Source organism: Hyperoodon ampullatus (assembly GCF_949752795.1).
Source record: "Hyperoodon ampullatus genome assembly, chromosome: 11".
Lineage (NCBI taxonomy): Eukaryota > Metazoa > Chordata > Mammalia > Artiodactyla > Ziphiidae > Hyperoodon > Hyperoodon ampullatus.
This window is the reverse complement of record NC_136924.1, coordinates 23,917,755-23,944,361: the sequence shown is the minus strand read 5'-3', so window position 1 is coordinate 23,944,361 and position 26,607 is coordinate 23,917,755. Positions and strand designations below refer to the sequence as shown.

At 34.0% G+C, this 26,607-nt stretch overlaps 1 protein-coding gene across 1 annotated transcript in view; it reads left to right on the top strand.

Moving 5' to 3' along the window:
• BLTP3B (bridge-like lipid transfer protein family member 3B) overlaps positions 1-26,607 on the top strand; it is a gene marked incomplete at its 5' end in the record, with an annotated part of 94,392 nt that overhangs the window by 46,497 nt on the left and 21,288 nt on the right. The window contains 8 exon segments of the mRNA XM_079714798.1: positions 4,506-4,686; positions 9,571-9,654; positions 11,169-11,351; positions 11,881-11,999; positions 14,712-14,853; positions 22,480-22,673; positions 24,054-25,552; positions 25,862-26,034. Coding sequence (XP_079570924.1) covers positions 4,506-4,686; positions 9,571-9,654; positions 11,169-11,351; positions 11,881-11,999; positions 14,712-14,853; positions 22,480-22,673; positions 24,054-25,552; positions 25,862-26,034 — 2,575 coding nt within the window.

Here is a 26,607-nt window from a genome sequence, read left to right as displayed (position 1 = left end):
GTTAATAGGAAAAACACTTCAGTTTATATGTAAATGGTTTAAAAATCAGAATGGTTGGTTGTTTTCTTTATGCAAAATAGATTATAATACTTTGAGTCCAAGAATCTTCTTATATATCTTATTATATTAATTTTACCTACATGGTATCTATACAAAAGCATATATTAAATGTATTTCTGTCTATATAGTGCTTATCTTGTTTGGAGGTCTGTGCTTGGCATCAGAGTTACTGATAACATAAAAGTATTTTGATGTTATAAATACTTCTTTTCAGGAAGTTAAAAAAATACAATTTAAAAATTACTAAAGTAAGTGCAAAAGGTAAAAACCTGGGTAGTTATAGTCAAGGGAAAGAATGTAAAGATTAATATTAAAATAGGAAACTAAAGCCCTAGGGAATTGCTGAAGTTGAACACAAAACTGTTAGAATTGTCTGATGGCTGGGACGAAAGTGGGGGAAGCTATTTATTGATCACTTTCTTAAAATCAGACGCATTACTAGTTTTTTCTTAAAAGAAAAAGATTTTCTAATCTTTCCTAGTAGTAAATTCTGAGAATTTGACATGAAGATTTTTGTAGAAGGGACATTGAAAATCCCAATGTGTAGCGTCTTTTGATAATTTTATAAGTATGATTGACTTTTTATATCTATCCAATAAAGACTTAAAGGATATTGTGAAATCATACTTCTATGAATTATTTCATTAGAAACAGAGTAATTACATCTTAGATATATAACTTGGTGATCTGGCTGGTGCATGGGCTTTCCTGTTACTATCAAATTGGCATTGTTTACTGCCTGTCTGCTTTGTCATAAGGTGCAGGGCTATATGCTGTGGATGTAAAAATAAATATTGTCTGATCCTGCCCTCAAGGATCTCAGTGTAATGGGGAATCAAATATAAAACAAATCGTTGCAGTTCAATGTATATGCTAGAGTGCAGAATTAAAAATGGGGATGAGGAGATTATAGAAGCACAGAGAAGTTTTAATCAACTGCTTGTGGAGTTTGGAAAGGTTTCACAAAGAGGATAATGAAGTTAAGTCTTAAAAATGAGTAGAAGTTTTCAGGTGAGGGAAAGGGTATTTTGGATGAGGAAATAGAATCTGCAAAAGTATGATGGTGTTAAGGAGCATGGTATTTTCTGATAAAAATAAGGGGTTTGGTGTTCCTAGAGCATTGTTTTTGAGAGTGAGGTGCACATGCCTTGTGAATATATGACAACTTTCCAAGCTTTAAAGAAATTGTTTCACATCTTCCATTTTGATGTGTACGCTTCTTAAATTTGGGCTACTGAGAATGTTCGTGTGTTAAGTTGTCAGACTGGTTCTCCCTTTCCATAATTACTCGTATCCTAGTATCCTACTTTACAAATGAAAGGCATTCTTCTTACTCATCCTCATTCTTACTCTGATGGATTTGTTGGGGGTGGGGGGTTGGGAAGGGAGGGTTTTGACTCAAAAACCTCTGGAAAATAAGACAGGCAATTTGAAATATTGCTGTCCATGTTGGAAGTGAATGACCCATGACAGACTAAAAATTAGGTGATTCCCACTTCTTTGCTTTCAACACATTTGAAGGAAGTTTAGTAAATGTCAGCTGCTAGACTATTAAAAATAATTTTTTACAATAGATCACTTTGTGAATCCTGGCATGTAACTTGAAAGAGTTCAAAGAATCGTGTCACATTGCTAAAACAAAATCCATTTCATTCTAATCTACTTATTTATGTGAACAAAGTTTCCCAGAGCTTTAAACGATAAAAACAGAGAATTGATGGTGAACCCTGTATCATTCTACCAATAATTAATATTTATCCAATAAGATGTCTTCATAATTCTTCAAGGGAACCTAATTTTAAAAGTTTGATGAACAGAATACTGGACCATAGTGTAGAATAGAGTTTTCCTAGGCAGGTAGCCTGAGTTTAAGCAGAAGTAAGTGGCAACTAGACATGATGAGCATTATATGTTTACTTTTCCTATAGGCATGCAGAAGCCAATGGAAGTTTTTAAATAGGAAACAAAAGTCAAGTATGACATGGTGGTATTATAGAGGGTAGACTGAAGAGTAGGAAGATTGCGATTCTGGGGGAGGGGTGGACTTGGACCTCTGGTAATGGTTTGAAAGAAGAAAAAACAAGCCAAATTGGGGAAAGACATCTGAGTCTTTCACCAGTTGAGGATAAAGAAGAGAGAAGAATTGAGAACTTTTCAAATAATTGGTAATTCCATTAGCCAATAGAGTAAATGCAGAAGGAAGCAGGTTTGATTAGGGGAGGTAAGGCTGAGAAAAGGTAATAATGAGTTCCATTTTGGAGTGGGAAAAATAATTAAAGAAGTACGGGAGATAATATTTTACAATATTACCGTCATAAACATAAACACTAGTCTGTTAAGGCTTGCAATATGGATTTATGTAGCTTAGGATGTCATTAACAGAGATGGTAATTGAAATTAAAGACCAATAGACAAAGTGTTGATGTTACTGTAGCTCTTCCTTGTGCAATATGTGGATATGTTTATATAAAATAGAATGTAGATTAGGAAGCTAGATAAAGATACAGATTAGGAAACTAGGAACAAGGACAAAATTCTGTAATCCTACCACCATAACAAAACCAGTGTTAGCATTTTGAGGTATTTCCTTACAGATTTTTTGTCTAAGCATCTGCATTTTTTCCTAGTTTTAGTAAGGATGTAGTAGCAAATGGCTAGAGTTTTCTTCCATGTCATTAGTATTTGTAATTAGTATTTTTTGTCACACCATAATATTTTATAGTAGATGTACTTAACCATTCACATTACTGTGGAGTTTCTTTCTTGGGTAGTAGTTGTCACGTCACTACTTTAGTTATCATACAGAATGTCCTGATCACTTGAGGTACCAAGAGAGTGCATTAGAGAGTGAAGTAGGTGACAGTTTTCCTTTGCTCAACTTTATAACTTGAGAGCTCTACAAACTTGAAAATTAAGAGTTTTTTAAGATTATTCATGAGGCAAAAGAGTTTATAGTGGCCCACTTTTCCCCCCACAAATGGCATCCAAAAACCTAAATCTACCTCAGTATGAAGAAGAGTGTTTGTAGGGAGATTAATGCTTATGTTTTTATTTGTATCAGTATTTGTCTTGATGAAAAAGAGGATACATGATTAAAGAAATACAGGAGAGTGTTTTCTTTCAAAAGAGTACCATCATAGACATAAATAATAGTCTGGAAGGCTTTGAAAGTAGATGGGGGAAAACATAAGAAAAAGTGATTTTTCTGATGGAAATCAGTTTAACAGTTAATTGGTAAAAAAGCTTACTTGAGCCCCTAGAATTTAAGCCTTCACAACTATATTTCATCTTTGCTTTTCTTTAAATACTGTGGGCCCCGATCATTTTCATTGATAGATTCTCATTTACCGAGTACACTTTGAAATTCTTTTACAGTATGACCATAGTTCTTACTATTAAGAATATATGGGCTTCCCTGGTGGCGCAGTGGTTGAGAGTCTGCCTGCCGATGCAGTGGACACGGGTTCGCGCCCCGGTCTGGGAAGATCCCACATGCCGCGGAGCGGCTAGGCCCGTGAGCCATGGCCTCTGAGCCTGCGCGTCCGGAGCCTGTGCTCTGCAACGGGAGAGCCCACAACAGTGAGAGGCCCGCGTACGGCAAAACAAAAAAAGAATATGTATATTGTGTACAAGCTATATGTATATAGTAGTTTAATTTTCTGTAAATAACTATACTTTTAATGAACTGTTCTTAATTAGAAAATTTTAAAATATTTTTAATAAAAAATCTTGTCTTCATTTTGTTAATTGTTACCAGAGTTTCATGTATAGTTCTATGGCTAACATGTACATATCATCTCACAGTATTCTTATGTATGCAGAGTTATTTTAGGCTGTTGGAGGTTCACAGATGCCTTTATACTTCAACAGTATTCTGTTTTTTCTCTTTGGGGAGAAAAGAATGTGAATTCACAATCTGTTATAAATCTTTTCTGCTTTCTGGCTTCTTCAGATATCCAAGTTCAGAGGACATACCACACCTCTTAAGAGGCATGAGAGCACGTATAGTACTAAATAATATCACAAGTGCTTTTACAAAGTAATGATTTATTTCTACAGGACATACAATAGTGTATATAGCTGATGTATACAGGGCTCACATTTGTTTTCTTTTTCAATATATAAAACTAATAATATTTAAATAAGCTTCCTTTAATAGTTAAAAATATATTTTCTAAAACAGGAAGGGCTATAAATATAGCTATTCAAATATTTATTAAAACGTATTGGGTTTATATTCAAATTATTTACAGTTCTCCAGTTTTTAGGTTTTAGTTTTATTCCTACATAATTCAGAAAATATTTTAGGAAACTGAGTTACTGATACAAAAGAAAATGTATTTGCTTATTTTTTATGACTTTATTACTAAAAATATTTAAGTTTTTTTGAGTGGGGAATGTCAAATATTTAACTTGCAGTGCTAAGGCAGTTTTGAATCTTTTAGAGCTCTACAGTAGCCCCATCTGCCCAGCAAGTGAAGACACCACAGACTTCAAATGCTCCTGATCTAAATGATGCAATTGTGAAACTATTCAGTGACTTTGATGTTAAAGAAACCTCCCATCATTTAGTGATTTCTCATCTAGATCTACACATATGTGATGATATTCATGCTAAAGAGAAAGGTAATAAATAATAAAAGCTGCTATTTGAAACTATTTTTGGTTTTTCTAGAACTTACTACACATCTGGATTGTTTGTCATCTGCAATATGTAGTCTGTACTCTTAAGATAACTAGTCATAATTTTATCATTCATTGAGGTATGTAGATGATAGGTGTAATTTTAAGCATTGTATATTGGTATAAAATTTTATTTTGCTTTAATAGTTAGTACCTCAGCATAATTAATTGTTAGCTGTCAATGCTAATGGTAAAATTCGTTTTTTTTTTTCCACGACTGACATCCTGAGAGGTTGATGAAAAATTAGACTTGCCTTTGAATTAACTTTTTCATAATTTTGAAATTGTCTGTAAATTAAATTTTAGTCCATACTCAATTCATAATTATTTGCACATGTATTTTCACTTGATCTTAGCCAAAAGGCCAAAAAGCAATGCACATGTATTTTCAGCATGATGGTTTATCTACATTTTTCTGACCCTATGTGCATATAAACACAACTATGTGGCTGTTTAACATTTCTTGTGTCTCCTTACTCCAGATCCTCCCTAAATTTGGTCAGAAAGCTAAATCCCAGTTAAGAAGGTTTTTTCTTTCCTTTTAGCTTTTGCTTCTCTTATTTTTCCCTATTTAGTAAATACAGGTAATGGGGTTAACAGCGAGCTGCTCTTGGTCACTTTGAAAATCTGTGGTTCCATACTCTAGGTGCTGGGCATTTCTTTTTCTCCTCCAGAGAGTGTCTCTGGCCCATAAGTGTTGGAAGGATTCGTCAGGTAGTCCTGCCTCTAGGACAGTGTTTCTCACACCTTGGTGAGCATGAGAATCAAGCTGAGAATCTTTTTTAAATGGAGACATCCAACCTGGAGCCTCAGACCTGAATCAGAATCTATGTCTATGAAAGTTGTTGCTCTGAATTTTTAAAGCTGAGAGAGTGAATATTGAGACCAACTCCTGTAACTTCTGTTGCTCCTATACTTAGCAATAGAAGTTACCTTGCCTTCTCAGAAAGGGCAGCCAGATATCAGTGACCAAATAAAAGGGTGGAGCAGAAAAGGTAAGGAAGATTTGGAGTTTGGAGAGAGATTTGCTGTCTTTTGTTTGTCTACCTTTGTGTCATTTGGCTTGTAGTTGGCATCTTCTGCTTTAGTGATTTGAAAGGAAAATCAAAAAAGTTAAACCAAAATAACAAAATGAGGGGTCAAGGTTAAGTGATCAGCAAAAAACCAGAAAAGTGTTTTCTCAGCTCTTTTATATTCCTCCCTCTATATTCCCTCATAGAATAAGCTAAATGATGTTATTTAAGGAGAAAACCCCTCCACCAAAATAGCTTCCTCATCTTAAAGATCTATAATCAGTTCTCTGCTATTCTAAAATCCGGAAGGGTCTGAAATGCTTTTTCATAAGGTTGTAAAGAATTCATTTGCTGGCAAAACTTCATCTAAATGAGCACGTTGCTATTTATCATCTTTCTTATACCCACTTAGTGTAAATACTTGAGTTTTGCTGCAGAATTACTATCTTTTGTTACTTAGTGCTGCCTCAGAACCTGCTGGCAGTGTTGTGTTTTTATACATACATATATATGTATGTATACACAGATGTACGTACATTACTTTAATAAGATCTAAAACAGTTCTGAATTCTGAAACATTTGGCCCCAAGGGTTTTAAATAAGGGATTATAGATCTGTACTAGAAATTCTGCCAGTTGAGATAAATTGCAGTTAACAAATTAATATAGAGAGTGTGTACATAGCTCTATACTAATTTGTATTTGATTTGTCTATGTTGTTTTAATGTTTGATTTTTCTGTTGGAGTTACACTGGCTTTTCATCTACTTCGGATTTCTTTTTTACCTTTTTATTTTTTATTTTTATTTTTTCTTCTAGTTTTATTGAGATATAATTGACATACAGCACTGTATAAGTTTAAGGCAGACAGCATAATGATTTGACTTACATACATCATGAAATGATTATCACAGTAAGTTTAGTGACCATCATCATCTCACATAGATACAAAATTAAAGAAATTAAAAATAAATTTTCCTTGTATGAGAACTCTTAGGATTTATTCTCTTAACTTCCATGTACAACATACGGCAGTGTTAATTACATTTATCATGTTGTACATTATATTCCTAGTACTTATTTATCTTATAACTGAAAGTTTGTACCTTTTGACTGCCTTCATCGCATTCTCCCTTCCCCCACCCCTTGCCTCTTGTAACCACAAATCTGGTCTCTTTTTCTATGAGTTTGTTTGCTTTTGAAGTTTAGTTCACCTACAGCACTATGTTAGTTCCTATTACACAACATAGTGATTCGTTATCTCTGTACATTTCAAAATGATCACCGTGATAAGTCTAGTTATGATCTGTCCCCATACAAAGATACTATGTAATTATTGACTATATTCCCCACACTGTACATTTCATACCCATGACTCATTTATTTCACAACTGGAAGTTTGTACCACTTAATCTCCCTCAACTATTTTTCTTCTTCCTCTATCCCCCTGCCCTCTGGCAATCACCTATTGACAAATACTGTATGATTTCACTTATATGTGGAATCTAAAAAACAAAATAAACGAACAGACATAACAAAACAGAAACTGAGTTCTAGATAATTCCAATCTTTTTTTTTTTTTTCTTCTTGGAGCATCATTTATTTTCAATGAGGAGTCATTTAAAACATGATTTTTGTATTAAAATATAGTATTATAGTTTGCAGAATTCAAGAACATTTACAAAAGAAAGCATGAAATTTCAAAGGTATTTGTCACTAGTACCAGAGAACCAGGGTTCTCATACTTCTGCCATTCTTGGGTATTTTACTGGCAGAGTTTGAGCAGCATAACTAGATTTCTGGCAACTCCAAATCTTTGCAACTTCTATCCACTGTGCCTTCAGTTGCTCCTGAATCTCTTCTCAGAAGTTTTATAAGCATAAGCGTATTTGTCCAAAGCACAAGTAAATTTAATTAAGATTATGTCCACAAAAATCAAGGAACTCTTAATTTGAAATATTATTTTTAAAATTATCCCCAATTAAAGGACTATTTCAGCATACTATCCTGGTTAATGACACATGTCTGAAGTCAGATTGTCTGGACTCTCTACCATGCAACAGCTGTGTGACCTTGAATGAGTAACTTAACCTCTATGTTCTTCAATTTCATTGGCCCTTCATAAGATTGTTACAAGATTTAAATGGGTCAACATTTGTAAAGCATCTAGAAAATTACTTGGAATATAATAAGTGGTACAAACCTTGTTGTACAGAGCCCTAAAGTTTTATTTTTCTAAAGCTTTATTTTCAGGTAGAAGGAATATGGCTATCCATATAAGGAGTTTCATAGCCTCACCTTGAGGTGATAACCTTGGGTGGAATATATCTATCGGTCAACTTTCTAATGATCCAACCTTTAGTAGCATTAGAAGGGAAGGCAAAGTGCCAAAAAAAGAGAACTTCTAACCCTAAAGAGCTGTTTAAGGGTGTTTTGACATCCCAAAAAGCAATAGAAAGACTAGGACAAATGGAAGCCCTGCCAAATAGCATTTATTTCAAAAATGTGAGAGACGTGATCTCTAAATTTTATTTTGAAGAATCACATTTTAAACAAAGGGGCAAACATTAATGACACATTCTATTCAGTGGCATTTAAATAAGACCAACTACATTTACTTAAGGGTGTTTTGGGGAGGTTGTTTTATTTTTTGTCTGATAGATTCTAAAAGCATAGATTCTATTCCAAATACCATATCTAAGAAATTATCTAAGCTTCTGCCCAACTAGATGACAGAAGCTTATTCTAAGAGCGAGGATCCATGCTTTTGCTCTATTATAATATATCCATAATTAAATGGCAGTAAAAAACTAGCAATCTTAAGTTTTTCTGATAAGCCTGGCTTAGTAATTCTCAAGCTTTTTAGTCTCAGGACCACTTTACGCTCTCAAAAACTATTAAGAACCCCAAGAGCTTTTTTTACGTGGATTATATCAATAAATATTTACAGAATTAGAACATTTGAAATGGAAAAAAATATTTTTTTTTAGATACTTCCAATCTTAACATAACTATGTGACTTTAGAAAACTTACCTAACCTAGTAGATTCAATTGCTTCTTCAACAAGAGGCAGGATGATATAAGGCAGTGGTTAGGATTTCCTGGTTTCAAAACCAGCCTTACACCAACTGATTGTATGACCTTGGCCTATTTACTTAATTTTCTTATCTAGAAAATAGGCATAATATTAATGGTATCTATTTCATAGGGTTGCCATGAAGAGCAAATGAATAAGTACACTTAAAAAATATAAAACAATGTTTGGCATATGGTTAGATCTGTAAATATAAAAGTTCTGCTATTCTTGTATCCTCACCTTTTAGCTTAGTACCTTGCAGGGGATAGGGGCTCAATAAATACTTACTAGGTTGAATTGCATTTCTTCCTTTTAAAAAAAATATTTATTTATTGTCTGCATTGGGACTTGGTGTGGCACGCAGGATCTTTCATTGTGGTGCACAGGCTTCTCTCTAGTTGTGGCATGCAGGCTCCAGAGCACGTGGGCTCTGTAGTTGTGGCATGCAGGCTCTCTAGTTGTGGCGTGAGGGCTTAGTTGCCCTGCAACATGTGGGAACATAGTTCCCGGACCAGGGATCGAACCGGCGTCCCCTGCATTGCAGGGCGGATTCTTAACCACTGGACCACCAGGGAAATCCCTGAATTGCATTTCTTAAAATCCTTATTGTATTAACCTTGGTAACAGAGAGACAGTTATCACTGCTTGGACTGCAGGTATGGTAAATGAAATGTTTCTTATATTTGCTTAATACTTCTTTCTCTGTCTCTCTTTCAATTTCATCTTTTTCTTTTCCCAGAGTCAAACAGACGTATTACTGGAGGGGCTATGCAACTGTCTTTTACACAGCTAACTATAGATTATTATCCTTATCACAAAGCAGGTTTGTATAACAGTTTATTTAAAAGATGTAAATCTTGCTTTTAAATTATATAGCCAATTTATTTTGTTTTGTTGTTATTTTATTATTTTGTTTTAATTTTTTAAGGAGAAAAGAGATCAAGGCATTTATTATTCCCCCCCCCGGCAGTATCTTACCAAGAAAATATAATTGCCATGGAAAATATTCATGCATCTTATGTTGAGGTTTATATAGATTATTAGTAAATATAATTGTTAGAAATTGAAAATATTGTAAACTGATTTAAAACGTTAAAAAATTAGAATATAGAAGACATATATTTGTGCTATTTTGTTAATTATGACAAAAGCAAGTTATTAATGTTTTGAACTTTTTAATTATATATATTCAAAAATCAAAAAAGAAAATAAAGCAAAAGGATAACAGTGATTTTAGTTCAATTGTAGGATTCCAGGAACCTTTTTTTAAAAACTTTTTTGTATTTTGTAAATTTCATCTATAGTTAAGAGTTAATAGGTTCTTTAATAATCACATATTGATAGGCACTTTCCCCCCAAAATAATAAAAACAAAAATATGGATGTTTATGGCCAAATTAAGTAATTGGACTTTATACCCATCTCTGCATTTTGGTGATATGTGTCTTTTTATTTTTTAATTCATACAAATAAGAAAAAACAAATAACTATAATGAGTTTTCTAGAACTTTTAAAATATGATAAAATTTTTCTCTTCACAAATTTCAATTTCTCAGTGTTTGTCATTTCTGTGTCAGTACCTGGTAGAATTTAAAGGTTGTACTATTTGTTTAGAGTTTTGTTTGAAGGGCTTTGTCTTACAGTCTGACCTCCTGATTCATAAGTGACTTACATATACTGAAAATAATTTGTACCTTAGAAATCATTCCTATTTAGAAGGTAAAACTTTTAGTCATAAAGTAGGTTTTATTTTCTTAAACCTTTTATGTAGATACTCCTTTTCTTAATTGCTACAGATAAACCTAATAATCCTGATTTAAAATTTTTCCTCCAAAAATCCTATATGTGATATATATACACATATACATACATATATGTGTGTGTGTGTGTGTGTGTGTGTATATATATATATATATATATATATATATATATGGCTGCAGTTACTCACTTTACAACAAATCTCTGATGAAGAGACCTTTTCCTGTATGGTATTTACTGGGATTCTATTCAATGGAGGCATGCCAGGGGTTGAGCATTCAGTGAAGGTTGACCAGCATTGCTGCTTCTTATTGAAACTTCGAGTGATGTTCTACCTAAGATGGGTTCTAAACAGAAACCCTCCCAGGTTATTTGCTTTTGACACTCTTTCCCTCCATTCTAAATGTTTTACTCATATTTTCTAGGAAGATTAATGTCTGTGGTAGGTGAAATCTTCAAATTTATTGGAAGATTAAAGAATCCCTTGAGAAAATGAATATTTATCATTAGAAGCTCTGCTATAATGGAGTAAATGAAAAGTGTGCATTTTTCAGTGAAATACTTGTTATTCATTTTACAGGAGATAGTTGTAATCATTGGATGTATTTTAGTGATGCAACGAAAATAAAAAATGGTTGGGCCAACGAGTTGTTACATGAATTTGAGTGCAACGTTGAAATGCTTAAACAGGCTGTAAAGGATCATGATGTAGGTTCACCTCCTAAATCCCCAACACATGCCTCTCCCCAGCACACACAAACAGGTATTTTACCTCTAACAACATTATGTCATTCCCCTAATATTAATTGGGTGTGTTATGTGTGTGAATGTGTGTGTGTGTTCCCCATATGATATTTTCTGTAAATAAATATGGTGTTTAATTAATGTCTAAAAAGCCTGTACCTCATTCGGATCATAGGCTTATAGATCAAAGCACTTTTTAAATTAATATTACTAATAAAAGTAATACCCATGTAGAATAATTCAGACTCTTAAATGACAGGTGATTTCTCTTTTTAACACGAATTCCACCCAAAAGTTATTGTATGAGAGTTTCTTCAATGTGATATAAGTATGATTCCCATTTAAAGAATAATTATCACAAAATAAAAGAGTAATCATCATAATAACTTATGTTCTTATATCAGTTTATATATAAAGTATTTCCACATATGTTACCTTGTTTGAGAAATTAGGGTTCATCTATATTTCTAGTAGCTGTCTTAGTAATAAAAGAGTGACTGGTAAAAATAATTTTACTATAAATTAAAAGGAATTTTTGTTTCCCACAGAGAAAGACTCAACTCTGAAAGGGACTTCCAAAACGCCTACAGTGTTACCTCAACAATCCAAAGTTAAGTTAATGTCTAGTTCTGTTGTGGTTAGACTTGCAGATTTCAATATATACCAGGTATGTTTTATTTCTTAAATTAAATCTTCTGATAAACACCTTTAGAATCTCCTGCAAACAACTCTTATAAACCAGTACCACCATTTTATTTAAAAACATCTTGAACAGTTTTGTGAAATGGCTAAATTAGACAGAATAGAAAATACCAGTTCATTAATTTTCACTTATATGGTTACCCAGAATTAGGCAAACTGTGAGGTTAAGGGCACAGTTTGCCAGACTGCCAAGTCTGCACAAGACTTCTGACACCAACTGTAGTTTCTGGGGTTTCCCTAAACTACCCTCAGATTCGAGAATTTACTAGAAAAACTTAAAGAACTCGCTGAAATCAGTTATACTCAGAGTCACATTTATTACAAGGCAGGAATACAAGTTAGAACCAGCCATAGGAAGAGAGAACAGAGTGGAGTTTCAAAGGGTTCCAAATTCAGGATTTCCTTGTCCCTAGGACACATTAGCCTCCCAGAATGAACATGTAACAATATGTATGAAATATTGCCCACGTAGTTGAACTCAGTCTCTACAGGTGGTCTTAAACACTACTAAGACTATCAAGTGTGGTCAGTCCCATTCTGAGTCATCTTGTGAGCATAAACTATCAGCTGTGGTCTCAGGGGTCTACCATGAATAGGAAATTCCAAGGTTTTAGAATTACCTCCCAGGACTTTCCCAGCAATCCAGTGGCTAAGACTCTGCCTTCCATTTCAGGGGGCATGGGTTCGATCCCTGGTCGGGGAACTAAGATCCCACTTGCCATGCGATGCAGCCAAAAAAAATTTAAGATGAAAACATGAAAAAAAAAAAGAATTACCTCCCAAGAGTAGGGACAAAGGCCAGACCTCTCTTTGTAGGCCAGATTCCTTATTTCACAAAGGGCTTAGTGGAATAAACTAAAATACGATTTTTGCTTAATTAACTACTAAGTATTGACTATACTGTGAACATAATTTTATAGCTAAGAACTCTGTCCTATTTATACTAACATTCTTATTCAGGCTATAATCGGTACAACATGGTCTAACATCACAATCTTTGAGACCAACACGGTAAAAATATGACCCCTTTTTTTTTTAAATAAAGGATTTCAAGTATGTATTATCATTTGTGAATTGTTCTTGTATATTTTGATGTCTGTGTCTTTGAGACTTAGTTTTATCTGAAAAGTTTTCATTTTACTCAGTAGTTTTCAACTGGGGCCAATTTTGCCCTCCAGAGGACATTTGGCAATGTCTCAGGACAATTTTTGTTGTCACAGCTGGAGGGGGTTGCTGCTGGCATCTAGTGGGTAGAGATCCGTGTTGCTGCTGAACATTCTACAATGCACTGGACAGCCCCCATAACAAAGTTATCTGGCCCCAAATATCAATAGTGCCAATTCTGAGATACCCTGATTTAAGAGTTACTTTCTTATTGTGAAATTGCTTCTTTCTTTATGTTCTCTATATAATGCATTATATTTGAATAAATTCATATGGAAATGGGGAAGGGGAATCACCCATAATCCCATATGATTGAGAATGAAATATAATAAAGAAATCCCACATACACGAATACATCAGAACAAAACAAACAAAAGTAACTGGAAGAAAATAAGATAGTATGTTCATCCCAATTTGAATAACTTTTTAACTATTAAAAGAAAAAGGAAAAAAGCTATTGTCTACTATATAAAATAACTTGACACTCTGGAGTTGAAAAGAATTTGTTTCCATGTATGCAGAGAAAAGCTTCTTATTAGACAATGTAAGGAACTGACTTCAATTTATGAAGACTGTACAAATGATCAAAGGTTTGATTAGCAATTTATTCAAGGGGAAACAAGTAAAACATTGAAGAGTCATTCCACTTCACATGAGAAATATCCATGTTTGTTGAGTGAATGAAAAAAAATAACCTTGAGATATATCCCTGGGTCTGCTAAACAAGCATAAATAAATGAAACTGATAAAATGCTATTGGTTGAACTTTGGAGAAATTAGTATACAAGTTTTTGATGTGATTATAGATTAGCTGTTTTGGGCAGAGAGTGAAAAATGTGTAACATGAATCTTAAAACTAATAGTCTTTTTGGAAAAATAATTTAAGAGCTCAAACTATTTGACAGGAGCATTTATAGTGTACTGTTATTTTTAAATTAATTTTTATTGTGGTAAAATATACATAATATTTATCATTTTAACCATTTTTAAGTATACAGTTCATTGGCATTAAGTATGTTCACATTGTTGTACAACCATCACCACTGTCTGTCTCTGTAATTTTTCTGTTATTCTAAACTAAAACTCTGTATATAATTATATTATTTTTCATAATAATGAATTATGGTAAAGAACTATTATAAAGTACATAGTTGGGAAGCAGTCTAGTCTTGAGGACTTGTATCTGTGTCCTGACTGTGCCACTTAACTTATTTGTATTGTCTTACAGAAATATTCTGTTATTGTAAGGCTCAAAGTAGTAAGTTTGCAAAGAAAATTGTACAGAGTTGACTTTGTAATTAATAAGAATCCAAAGAGGTTATAGTTTTATGAATAAGTTAATTGGTATTATTTTAAAATAATTTAATATGAAATTAAATATATGATAAAGATTACATTGGCAATTAATTAATTATTGGAAGTAGTTTTAAGAGTTTGAAGTACTGTCCATGTTGCATAAATTCTTTGGAAAGGGCTTTGTTTAGTGTTACTTCAATAAACTTTATTTTTTCAGGTCTCTACAGCAGAACAATGTCGTTCTTCCCCCAAAAGTATGATTTCTTGCAATAAAAAATCCCTGTATCTTCCACAAGAAATGTCAGCTGTCTATATAGAATTCACAGAATATTACTATCCAGATGGAAAGGATTTTCCAAGTAAGAGAGTTTCCTTTTTTGTTATTGTTTATCCATTACTTGGGAAGTTGATTTTTTCTTGCTAAGTTTTCAAGTATTATAAATGTGAAAAAAGAAAAAAGTCCATTGTTCTTTGCCCTTGTAATCATTGTGTTTAGTATATAATTCTAGTATAGCATTTTTACTTACTTATTATTTGTTCATATGTTCTTTTCCCTTACTAGCTTGTAGCATCCTTGATATCAGGAACCATGTAGTATTCATGCTTCATTTTATCCCTGAGGTTTGACTCATTTTTGTTCTTAGTAGCTGTTGTTAAATGAAAGAATGAATGAGGGTTAGGTTATTGTAGAATAAGGTCATTTTTTTTTCTTCAGTAAAACTTTATTTTTCAGCTACATAAAACTCTGTTTCATTAAAAAATGAATAGTGAAGTTATCCTTTTAGTTATAGAGAATTTGGGAGGCTAGGTTTTGATACCCAAATGTATACCTTGGACAACTTTTGGCACTGTCTTTTGTTAGAAACATTGAATTACATGAATTTTTATTTGTAAGCTACTTTATGATTATACATTTGTATTCTTTGCTATTGTCTCAGTTCATCTAATTCTTCAAACTAAAATTTACCTTTGTTTATGTGGTACCTTTTTCATTATTTTGGTTGAAAATCATAGTTGAGAAAAAGTGTTTAAACGAAATAGGTTATATTATTGGAGGGAAAAAATTTTTTAAAGTGGAACTTCAGATTCTTTGACCTACTTAGCTCATTTGTTTAATATTCAGTTAATATAGGTTTTTAGTTTCAAAGGGAATTTCTGATGCTCATGCCTTTGTTGTTAAATAAAAAAATATATATCCTTTGGAGAAAGAAATTACTTTGGAGAAAGAGATGTCAAACTATTTTATCATTTTAATCCTCATTTGTAATGACCTTTTAGTATCTAATCTCCTCACCATCTTCATGCTTTTCAGTATTCTTTTGTGTATTTCAAATTTGTTTTCTCTTCTACCTCCTTGACTGAAACAGTGAGAAAATTAAGATAGGTTAAGGCATTTGCTCAGCACCTTATGAAAAATAAAATGGCACAGCTGAAACTCAAGTATAGGTCTTCTAAATCAAAATTCTTCCTACCTTTCCCCCCCAACTATATTTCACTGCCTCCCCAGGTTATTCACAACTATTTACCTGTAATTGGATAATCCCATTGTTTCCAACACCCACCCCCCAAATTGTTTTCCTTAAATAATGTCTCATTCATTGAACTAGTAACTTTTCTTCAGTCTAAAGCCTATAGTTTCCAGGATTTCAGACTTCTAATCTAGGTTTATTTCTATCAGTTTTGTTAACATGCACCAAGGGAATTATAATCCCATTCTATAATCTATATGTTTTTTTCTGATAAAAATATAAAACTCCTTCCCAGCAATTTAAATCTTAGCCACCTAGGAGTGAAATTGGTTGCTTACGTTTAACTGTTTTCAACTTTTTATTATGGAAATTTTCAAACAGATATAAAAGTAAAGAACATAGTATACTGAATCCCCGTGTATAGGGATCCATTTTCAGTCCTCACATTTTGTCTTTCTGTTAAGCGATCCAACTTTAAAAATATATAACCTTTTTTTATAATTGTAAATGTAACATACATTCATTATATTAAAAAAAAAAAAAGAAAATGCCAAAAATTTTAAAAATGCCTATGAGCCTACAATTTAGAGACAACTTCTACTAACATAAGTGTATCAGTTTGCTAAGGCTGCCATAATAAAATACCACAGACTGGGTGGTTTAAAAACAAATTTATTTCCTCACAGTTCTGGAGGCTAGAAGTTCTTGGTCAGAGTGTTGACAGGGTTGTTTCCTCGGATACCTCTTTCGTTGGCTTGTAGATGGCTGTCTTCTCACATGGTCTTTCCTCTGTGTGTGTCCATTTTTTAAGCTCTTCTTATGGCACCTGTCATATTGGACTAGAGCCCACCCATATGAACTCATTTTTACCATAATTGCCTCTTTAAAAACCCTATCTCCAAATACAGCTAATTCTGAGGTATTAGGGGTTAGAACTTCAGCATATCAATTTTGAGGGGATGCATTTCAGACCATAACAATAAGTATAGTGTTGTTAGTCCTGTTTTTAATGTATGCGTTTCTTTAACATATTTGATTTACATCCTGTCCTTTTCCCTTAATGATCCTAGTTTCTACAAGTTCATTTTAAATATCTTTAATAGCTATATAATAATCTATTTCATAAGTAGACCCCTGTTAGAAACTGCAAGTAGATCTTTCTACTGCTTAGTGTACCAGGTTTCTTCCTCTATCCCAGATATGCAGTCAGGGTTCTTCTATCCTGGACTACATTTGCTCTCTAGTTCTCTCTGTGGCTGCCATCATCACTCAATCTATATTTGAGATTCCCTCCCTTTTCTTCCCTTGACATGATTGCTTCAGCAACCCACTTCCTTACTATCCTCAGAGATAAGCACCTCCACATCCCAATAAGATGTTTCTGTTTATATATATAAATATAAATATATATATTTAAATTTATTTATTTATTTTTGGCTGCATTGGGTCTTCATTGCTGTGCGTGGGCTTTCTTTAGTTGCGGCGAGCAGGGGTTACTCTTCGTTGCAGTGTGAGGGCTTCTTATTGCGTTGGCTTCTCTTGTCGCAGAGCATGGGCTCTAGGCGCATGGGCTTCAGTAGTTGCGGCACACAGGCTCAGTAGTTGTGGCTCGCAGGCTCTAGAGCACAGGCTCAGTAGTTGTGGTGCACGGGCTTAGTAGCTCCATGGCACATGGGATCTTCCCGGACCAGGTATCGGATCTGGGTCCCCTGCATTGGCAGGCAGATTCTTAACCAGTGCGCCACCAGGGAAGTCCCAAGAAGGTAAAGTTTTTGAAGTTTGCTTCTTGGTAACTGTAACAATAGGAAAAGAAATCAAAACAATACCTCTTATTTATACAGTTAGTTTTAGATTAAACTGCATTCTTTTTTTTAACATCTTTATTGTAGTATAATTGCCTTACAATGGTATGTTACTTTCTACTGCATAACAAAAAAAATCAGCTATACATACACATATATTCCTATATCTCCTCCCTCTTGCGTCTCCCTCCCACCCTCCCTATCCCACCCCTCTAGGTGGTCACAGAGCACTGAGCTGATCTCCCTGTGCTATGCGGCTGCTTCCCACTAGCTATCTATTTTACATTTGGTAGTGTATATATGTCCATGCCACTCTCTCACTTCATCCGTGCTTACCCTTCCCCCACCCTGTGTCCTCAAGTCCATTCTCTACATCTGCATCTTTATTCCTGTCCTGCCCCTAGGTTCTTCAGAATCTTTTTTTTTTTTAGATTCCATATATATGTGTAAGCATATGGTATTTGTTTTCTCTTTCTGACTTATTTCACCCTAGATGACAGACTCTGGGTCTATCCACCTCACTACAAATAACTCAATTTCGTTTCTTTTTATGGCTGAGTAATATTCCATTGTATATATATGCCACATCTTCTTTAGCCATTCATCTGTCAAAGGACACTTAGGTTGCTTCCATGCCCTGACTATTGTAAATAGAGCTGCAGTGAACATTGTGGTACATGACCCTTTTTGAATTATGGTTTTCTCAGGTTATATGCCCAGTAGTGGGATTGCTGGGTCATATGGTAGTTCTAATTTTAGTTTTTTAAGGAATCTCCACACTGTTCTCCATAGTGGCTGTATCAATTTCCATTCCCACCAGCAGTGCCAGAGGGTTCCCTTTTCTCCACACCCTCTCCAGCGTTTATTATTTGTAGATTTTTTGATGATGGTCATTCTGACTGGTGTGAGGTGATACGTCATTGTAGTTTTGATTTGCATTTCTCTAATGATTAGTGATTTTGAACATCCTTTCATGTGTTTGTTGGCAATCTGTATATCTTCTTTGGAGAAATGTCTGTTTAGGTCTTCTGCCCATTTTTGAATTGGGTTTTTTGTTCTTTGATATTGAGCTGCATGAGCTGCTTGTAAATTTTGGAGATTAATCCTTTGTTAGTTGCTTCATTTACAACAATTTTCGCTCCCAATCTGAGGGTTGTCTTTTCGTCTTGTTTATGTTTTCCTTTGCTCTGCAAAACCTTTTAAGTTTCATTAGGTCCCATTTGTTTATTTTTGTTTTTATTTCCATTCCTCTAGGAGGTGCTTCAAAAAGGATCTTGCTGTGATTTATGTCATAGAGTGTTCTGCCTATGTTTTCCTCTAAGAGTTTTATAGTGTCTGGCCTTACATTTAGGTCTTTAATCCATTTTGAGTTTATTTTTGTGTATGGTGTTAGGGAGTGTTCTAATTTCATTCTTTTACATGTAGCTGTCCAGTTGTACCAGCACCACTTAGTGAAGAGGCTGTCTTTTCTCCATTGTATACTCTTGCCTCCTTTATCAAAAATAATGTGACCATAGGTGTGTGGGTTTATCTCTGGGCTTCCTATCCTGTTCCATTGATCTATATTTCTGTTTTTGTGCCAGTACCATACTGTCTTGATTACTGTAGCTTTGTAGAATAGTCTGAAGTCCGGGAGCCTAATTCCTCCAGCTCCGTTTTTCTTTATCAAGATTGCTTTGGCTATTCGGGGTCTTTTGTGTTTCCATACAAATTGTGACATTTTTTGTTCTAGTTCTGTGGAAAATGCCCTTGGTAGTTTGATAGGGATTGCTTTGAATCTGTAGACTGCTTTGGGTAGTATAGTCATTTTCACAGTGTTGATTCTTCCAATCCAAGAACATGGTGTATATATCCATCTGTTTGTATCATCTTTAATTTCTTTCATCAGTGTCTTATAGTTGTCTGCATACAGGTCTTTTGTCTCCTTAGGTAGGTTTATTCCTAGGTTTTTTATTCTTTTTGTTGCATTGTTAAATGGGAGTGTTTCCTTAATTTCTTTTTCAGATGTTTCATCATTAGTGTATAGGAATGCAAGAGATTTCTGTGCATTAATTTTGTATCCTGCTACTTTACCAAATTCATTGATTAGCTCTAGTAGTTTTCTGGTAGCATCTTTAGGACTCTCTATGTATAGTATCATGTCATCTGCAAACAGTGACAGTTTTACTTCTTCTTTTCCAATTTGTATTTCTTTTATTTCTTTTTCTTCTCTGATTGCTGTGGCTAAAATTTCCAAAACTATGTTGAATAATAGTGGTGAGAGTGGGCAGCTTTGTCTTGTTCCTGATATTAGAGGAAATGGTTTCAGTTTTTCACCATTAAGAATGATGTTGGCTGTGGGTTTGTCATATATGGCCTGTATTATGTTGAGGTAAGTTCCCTCTATGCCTACTTTCTGGAGAGTTTTTATCATAAATGGGTGTTGAATTTTGTTGACAGCTTTTTTCTCCATCTATTAAGATGATCCTATGGTTTTTCTCCTTCAGTTTGTTAATATGGTGTATCACATTGATTGATTTGCATGTATCAAAGAATCCTTGCATTACTGGGATAAACCCCACTTGATCGTGGTGTATGATCCTTCTAATGTGCTGTTGGATTCTGTTTGTTAGTATTTTGTTGAGGATTTTTGCATCCATGTTCATCAGTGATATTGGCCTGTAGTTTTCTTTCTTTGTGACATCTTTGTCTGGTTTTGGTATCAGGGTGATGGTGGCCTCGTAGAATGAGTTTGGGAGTGTTCCTCCCTCTGCTATATTTTGGAAGAGTTTGAGAAGGATAGGTGTTAGCTCTTCTCTAAACGTTTTATGGAATTCGCCTGTGAAGCCATCTGTTCCTGGGCTTTTGTTTGTTGGAAGATTTTTAATCACAGTTTCAATTTCAGTGCTTGTGATTGGTCTGTTTATATTTTCTATTTCTTCCTGGTTCAGTCTCGGAAGGTTGTGCTTTTCTAAGAATTTTGTCCATTTCTTCCAGGTTGTCCATTTTATTGGTGTATAGTTGCTTGTAGTAATCTCTCATGATCCTTTGTATTTCTGCAGTGTCAGTTGTTACTTCTCCTTTTTCCTTTCTAATTCTGTTGATTTGAGTCTTCTCCCTTTTTTTCTTGATGAGTCTGGCTAATGGTTTATCAATTTTATTTATCTTCTCAAAGAACCAGCTTTTAGTTTTATTGATGTTTGCTATTGTTTCCTTCATTTCTTTTTCATTTATTTCTGATCTGATCTTTATGATTTCTTTCCTTCTGCTAACTTTGGGTTTTTTATGTTCTTCTTTCTCTAATTGCTTTAGGTGTAAGGTTAGGTCGTTTATTTGAGATGTTTCTTTTTTCTTGAGTTAGGTTTGTATTGCTATAAACTTCCCTCTTAGAACTGCTTTTGCTGTATCTCATAGGTTTTGGGTTGTCATGTTTTCATTGTCATTTGTTTCTAGGTATTTTTTGATTTTGTCTTTGATTTCTTCAGTGATCTCTTGGTTATTTAGTAGCGTGTTGTTTAACCTCCATGTGTTTGTATTTTTACAGATTTTTTTCTGTAATTAATATCTAATCTTATAACGTTGTGGTCAGGAAAGATACTTGATATGATTTCAATTTTCTTAAATTTACCAAGGCTTGATTTGTGACCCAAGACATGATCTATCCTGGAGAATGTTCCATGAGTGCTTGAGGCAAAAGTGTATTCTGTTGGTTTTGGATGGAATGTCCTTTAACTATCAATTAAGTCCATCTTGTTTAATGTATCATTTAAAGCTTGTGTTTCCTTATTTATTTTCATTTTGGATGATCTGTCCATTGGTGAAAGTGGGTTGTTACAGTCCCCTACTATGATTGTGTTACTGTCGATTTCCCCTTTTATGGCTGTTAGCATTTGCCTTATGTATTGAGGTGCTCCTATGTTGGGTGCATAAATATTTACAATTGTTATATCTTCTTCTTGGATCGATCCCTTGATCATTATGTAGTGTCCTTCTTTGTCTCTTGTAGTAGTCTTTATTTTAAAGTCTATTTTGTCTGATATGAGAATTGCTACTTCAGCTTTCTTTTGATTTCCATTTGCATGGAATATCTTTTTCCATCCCCTCACTTTCAGTCAGTATGTGTCCCTAAGTCTGAAGTGGGTCTCTTGTAGACAGCATATATATGGGTCTTGTTTTTTTTTTTCTTTGCGGTACGCGGGCCTCTCACCGCCGTGGCCTCTCCCATTGTGGAGCACAGGCTCTGGACGCTCAGGCTCAGAGGCCATGGCTCACGGGCCCAGCCACTCCAGGGCATGTGGGATCCTCCCGGACCGGGGCACAAACCCGTGTCCCCTGCGTTGGCAGGCGGACTCCCAACCACTGCGCCACCAGGGAAGCCCTGGGTCTTGTTTTTGTATCCAGTCAGCCAGTCTATGTCTTCTGGCTGGAGCATTTGATCTATTTATATTTAAGGTAGTTATCGATATGTTAGTTCCTATTACCATTTTCTTAATTGATTTGCATTTAAACTGCATATTTTTCCATTAGTGAAGCAATGAAAGATTTTTTCTGTCTCTCCAAATGTGTTTGCTATCATCTACATGTAGTATCACTTTAATCTTGTAAATAACATTGCAAAACCTTTTAATCTTAATTTAAGAAGATTAAAACTTGGTTAAAATGTATTTTCTTTTCTCAGGGAAGATTTAGAACTATCATTTTATTAAAAATCTTAAAAAATTTTTTTTCTCCACAGTTCCATCTCCCAACCTTTATAGCCAGCTGAATGCTCTACAGTTTACTGTGGATGAAAGAAGTATTCTATGGTTAAATCAGTTTCTGTTGGATTTGAAGCAGAGTCTTAATCAGTTTATGGCTGTGTACAAGTTGAATGACAATTCAAAATCTGATGAGCATGTTGATATTCGAGTCGATGGCTTAATGCTAAAGGTACCATATAAACAAGTGGCTGTGAGAACAAAACCATTTTTACAGAAGAAAAGTTACTTCCAGGATTTAAGATGGGTGCTCAAATATAAGTCAACTTCATTGCAATATTAATTTTGATTTTGAAATTTGAATTTTAATTTCAGTTTTCAATTATGGAAGCTTTAAGAGGCTGCTTCCCCGCCCTTCCCCACCCCTTCTTTCTCTACTTTTCTTCTTTTTTTCCCCCCTGCTCATCCATTTGGAGGTAAGCAGTAGAAATAAATTTAAATGTCTTTTTTTTTCTACTTCTTACTGGAGCTGATAAAAATTTTTTAAGAAGGGTAAATAATACAGTGACACTTTTAACTTATATCTGGGTTTTATTTGTTACATTTATTCTGTTATTAATATCCAAAGATAATAGAAAGTTGTGTTTTATTATAGCCAAGCAGTTGATAATCAGAATTCCATGGATATTTAAACTTTAAAGGAAGGAAGCTAAAAAAAAAAAACAGTATAGTGTAGTAAATAGAATAAGATTTGGGCATGGATGAATATTTCAGTTTCTAGCTCTGTTGCTGGTAGACTAAATTTACATACCCTTAATTTCTTCTCTGTAAAATGAGATTAAGAATACCCAACAGTTGCATTGCAGAAATGTTTTAAAGATCGTTTCAAAGACCTTAAAATATTCAATATAAAGAGACACACTTTATAACATTTATAATTATGATTTAAAGCACAATTACATAATGATCTTTACATTTTGTGAATATGGGAAGTTTCAGTTTTAAAACCAGTCAGTTTGAACTCTTTGTTGTGAATATTTTGAGGACTGGGCTTAATCATCTGTAGAAAATAATTTTACTAAATCGTTTGACCTATACTCCTAAGTTTATTTTATTAATAGTTTTCTCCCAGAAAAGTGATTCTAATGACAGTTATCTAGTCATTCCATTTACTTATCTAGTCATCCTCCAAATCGCTTGGATTTAAAATATCGTAACAAAAAATAATCTTTTCCAAACTTTGTGCTTTCTTATTTACTCAGGGCGTATATATACTCAGGGCATAGTAAGCATTTAATAATTGATTTAATTCAGTTTTGTTCCTTTTATTTTGTGATATATTGTCTAAAAATATGTATATGTGTGTTATGTACTTTATTCTTTATTTATGGGGCTTTTTCCTTTGGTTCTTTTCTTAGTTGTTAATCATTTAAGCCTTTTTCATTTGGTTTAATAAGATTTGGGAGGGAGAGTATTTTATGTCAAGATAGAAAATCAGTGTTTTGGGGCAATGTCCAAAAGAATTCCTGAACCAAGTCATGCTTTTGATTATTTTATCTTCAAGATATATGGATTTGTAAGTCAGACTAGATTAATGTTTTTTCTCTTCTAGTTTGTCATTCCTTCTGAAATGAAATCTGAATGTCATCAAGATCAACCACATGCAATTTCTATTCAGAGTTCAGAAATGATTGCTACAAATACAAGATACTGTTCAAACTGTCGACATTCTGATTTAGAAGCTTTGTTTCAAGACTTCAAAGATTGTGATTTTTTCAGTAAAACATATACCAGTTTCCCCAAATCTGGTGACAATTTTAATCTTCTGCATCCAATCTTCCAGAGACATGCTCATGAACAAGATAGCAAACTGCATGAAGTTTATAAAGGAAATGTTACTCCTAAGTTGAATAAATACACTCTTAAAACTTCTGCTGCCACGGATGTTTGGGCTGTGTATTTTTCTCAATTTTGGATAGATTATGAAGGGATGAAAAGTGGAAAAGGACGACCAATAAATTTTGTAGATTCTTTCCCTCTTTCCATCTGGATTTGTCAACCAAAAAGGTACGCATTGTCACAAAAATTGCTGCAGACTTGTAATCAGATATCTCTAAATACATCACAAAGTGAGTCTAGTGATCTGACTGGCCGATGGAAGCGGAAAAAGCTCTTGAAGGAGTATTATAGTACAGAGTCTGATCCCTTGACAAATGGTAGTCAGAAACCTTCAGATACATTTTTAAGATTTTCCTCTTCATCATCAGATGCAGATATTCATGTCCTGGTTCACATTCATAAACATGTCAGTATGCAGATCAATCACTACCAGTATCTGCTCCTGCTTTTCCTCCACGAGTCACTTATTTTGCTTTCAGAGAATTTAAGGAAAGATGTAGAAGCTGTGACTGGCAATCCAGCTAGTCAGACATCCATTTGCATTGGAATTTTACTTAAAAGTGCGGAAGTGGCTCTTTTGCTTCATCCAGTAGATAAAGCAAATAGTCTTAAGTCTCCTGTTTCTGAAAGTGTGAGTCCAGTGGTTCCTGATTATTTGCCTACAGAAAATGGAGAATTTTTGTCTTCAAAAAGAAAACAAGTTAATAGTGGTATAAAACAAATTAGAAGTGTAACTGTTAATCATATGTCAGACAACAGATCTATGAGTATTGACCTTAGCCATGTCCCTTTGAAGGATTCTTTGCTTTTTAAATCAGCTAGTGATACAAATCTGCAAAAAGGTATTTCTTTTCTGGATTATTTATTGGATAAAAATTTAGGGAAAATAAGCGAAGATGAAAGTAGTGGAATTGTTTGCAAAAATGGCTCAGGAGAAATTGGATCAGAAACAAATGGCAAAAAGGATTCGTCTTATACAGATTCAAATAGTGTCTTAAACTACAGAGAAGACTCAAGTATCCTGTCATTTGATAATGGTGGTAATCAGAACATACTTTCAAATAGTTTAACTAGTAAAGGAAATGAAACCATAGAGTCGATCTTTAAAGCTGAAGATTTGCTTCCAGAAACAGTTTCACTCTCTGAGACCATGGAAATCAGTAAAGAAGAAGCACCCACAGTCAGAACACTTACATCACAGTCATCTTTAAGGTAACAACTGACTATTAGAATTCGGGGTGGGGGGTTTGTTTTATTTGCGTGTGTGTGTGTGTGCACACACATGTGCATGTACTTATGAGTATATTTGGGCTTTGGACAGAAAACCATGATAAATGTGGCATTGTTAGAGTTAACACATGGAAGAGTAGGGTTTTCAAAATATGAAAATACTTTAAGCTTATATAATTTTAAAAATTGTGTATACTATATAAATATATATTTATTTTGTTTGAAGTATTCTTTAGAAAGAATTCTTTTCCTTTTATGTGATGATTTTCTGATAATTTTGTTTGTTAACAGTAGAAAGCCTAAGGAACGTTGCCCACCCAGCATGGCTCCACTCTCTGTTTCTTATAAGAACATAAGAAGCCCCTCACAAACCTCACTGGATACCATTTCACTTGACAGCATGATATTGGAAGAACAGTTGTTAGAAAGTGATGGAAGTGATAGTCATATATTTTTGGAAAAAGGTAAAGCAATACAGTTTAAGAATTCATATTATATATACACAAATCTTAGAAGTGGTGTTTAAGTTTTTTTATTTATATTCAATAATCAATCACAGCCCAAAAAGACTTATTTATTTATACACACATACATGCACAATACAAAGAGCATTGTACCTAACTTTCTAATGGTTGTTTCGTTGCTTCTTTTAACCAGATACTCCTTCCTTTTTATGGACGACATCCAGCAATTATTTATATACAGTCATTTAGATCACAAAGCAGACAACATTAATTCTACTAGCCTCTATCACAGGGACTCCTATATCTGGAATTTTGATTAGGTAGGCTTAATTTGCATGATGAATTCTCAATTATGTGGTCCTATGACTGGAATTTTTCCAGACTGGATCTGTTGATTCCCATAACCAGAATTCTCTTTCATACATGATAGTGTATGATGGAACTACATGATTCCCCTATTTTATTCAGAAGCAACTAATGCCCTAGTACAGACCACTAGGAATGACTTAGTATTAGATGCATCCCCATCACTAAGGCATTCGGGACTTTGTGAACAGGAATAAAACCATGGAC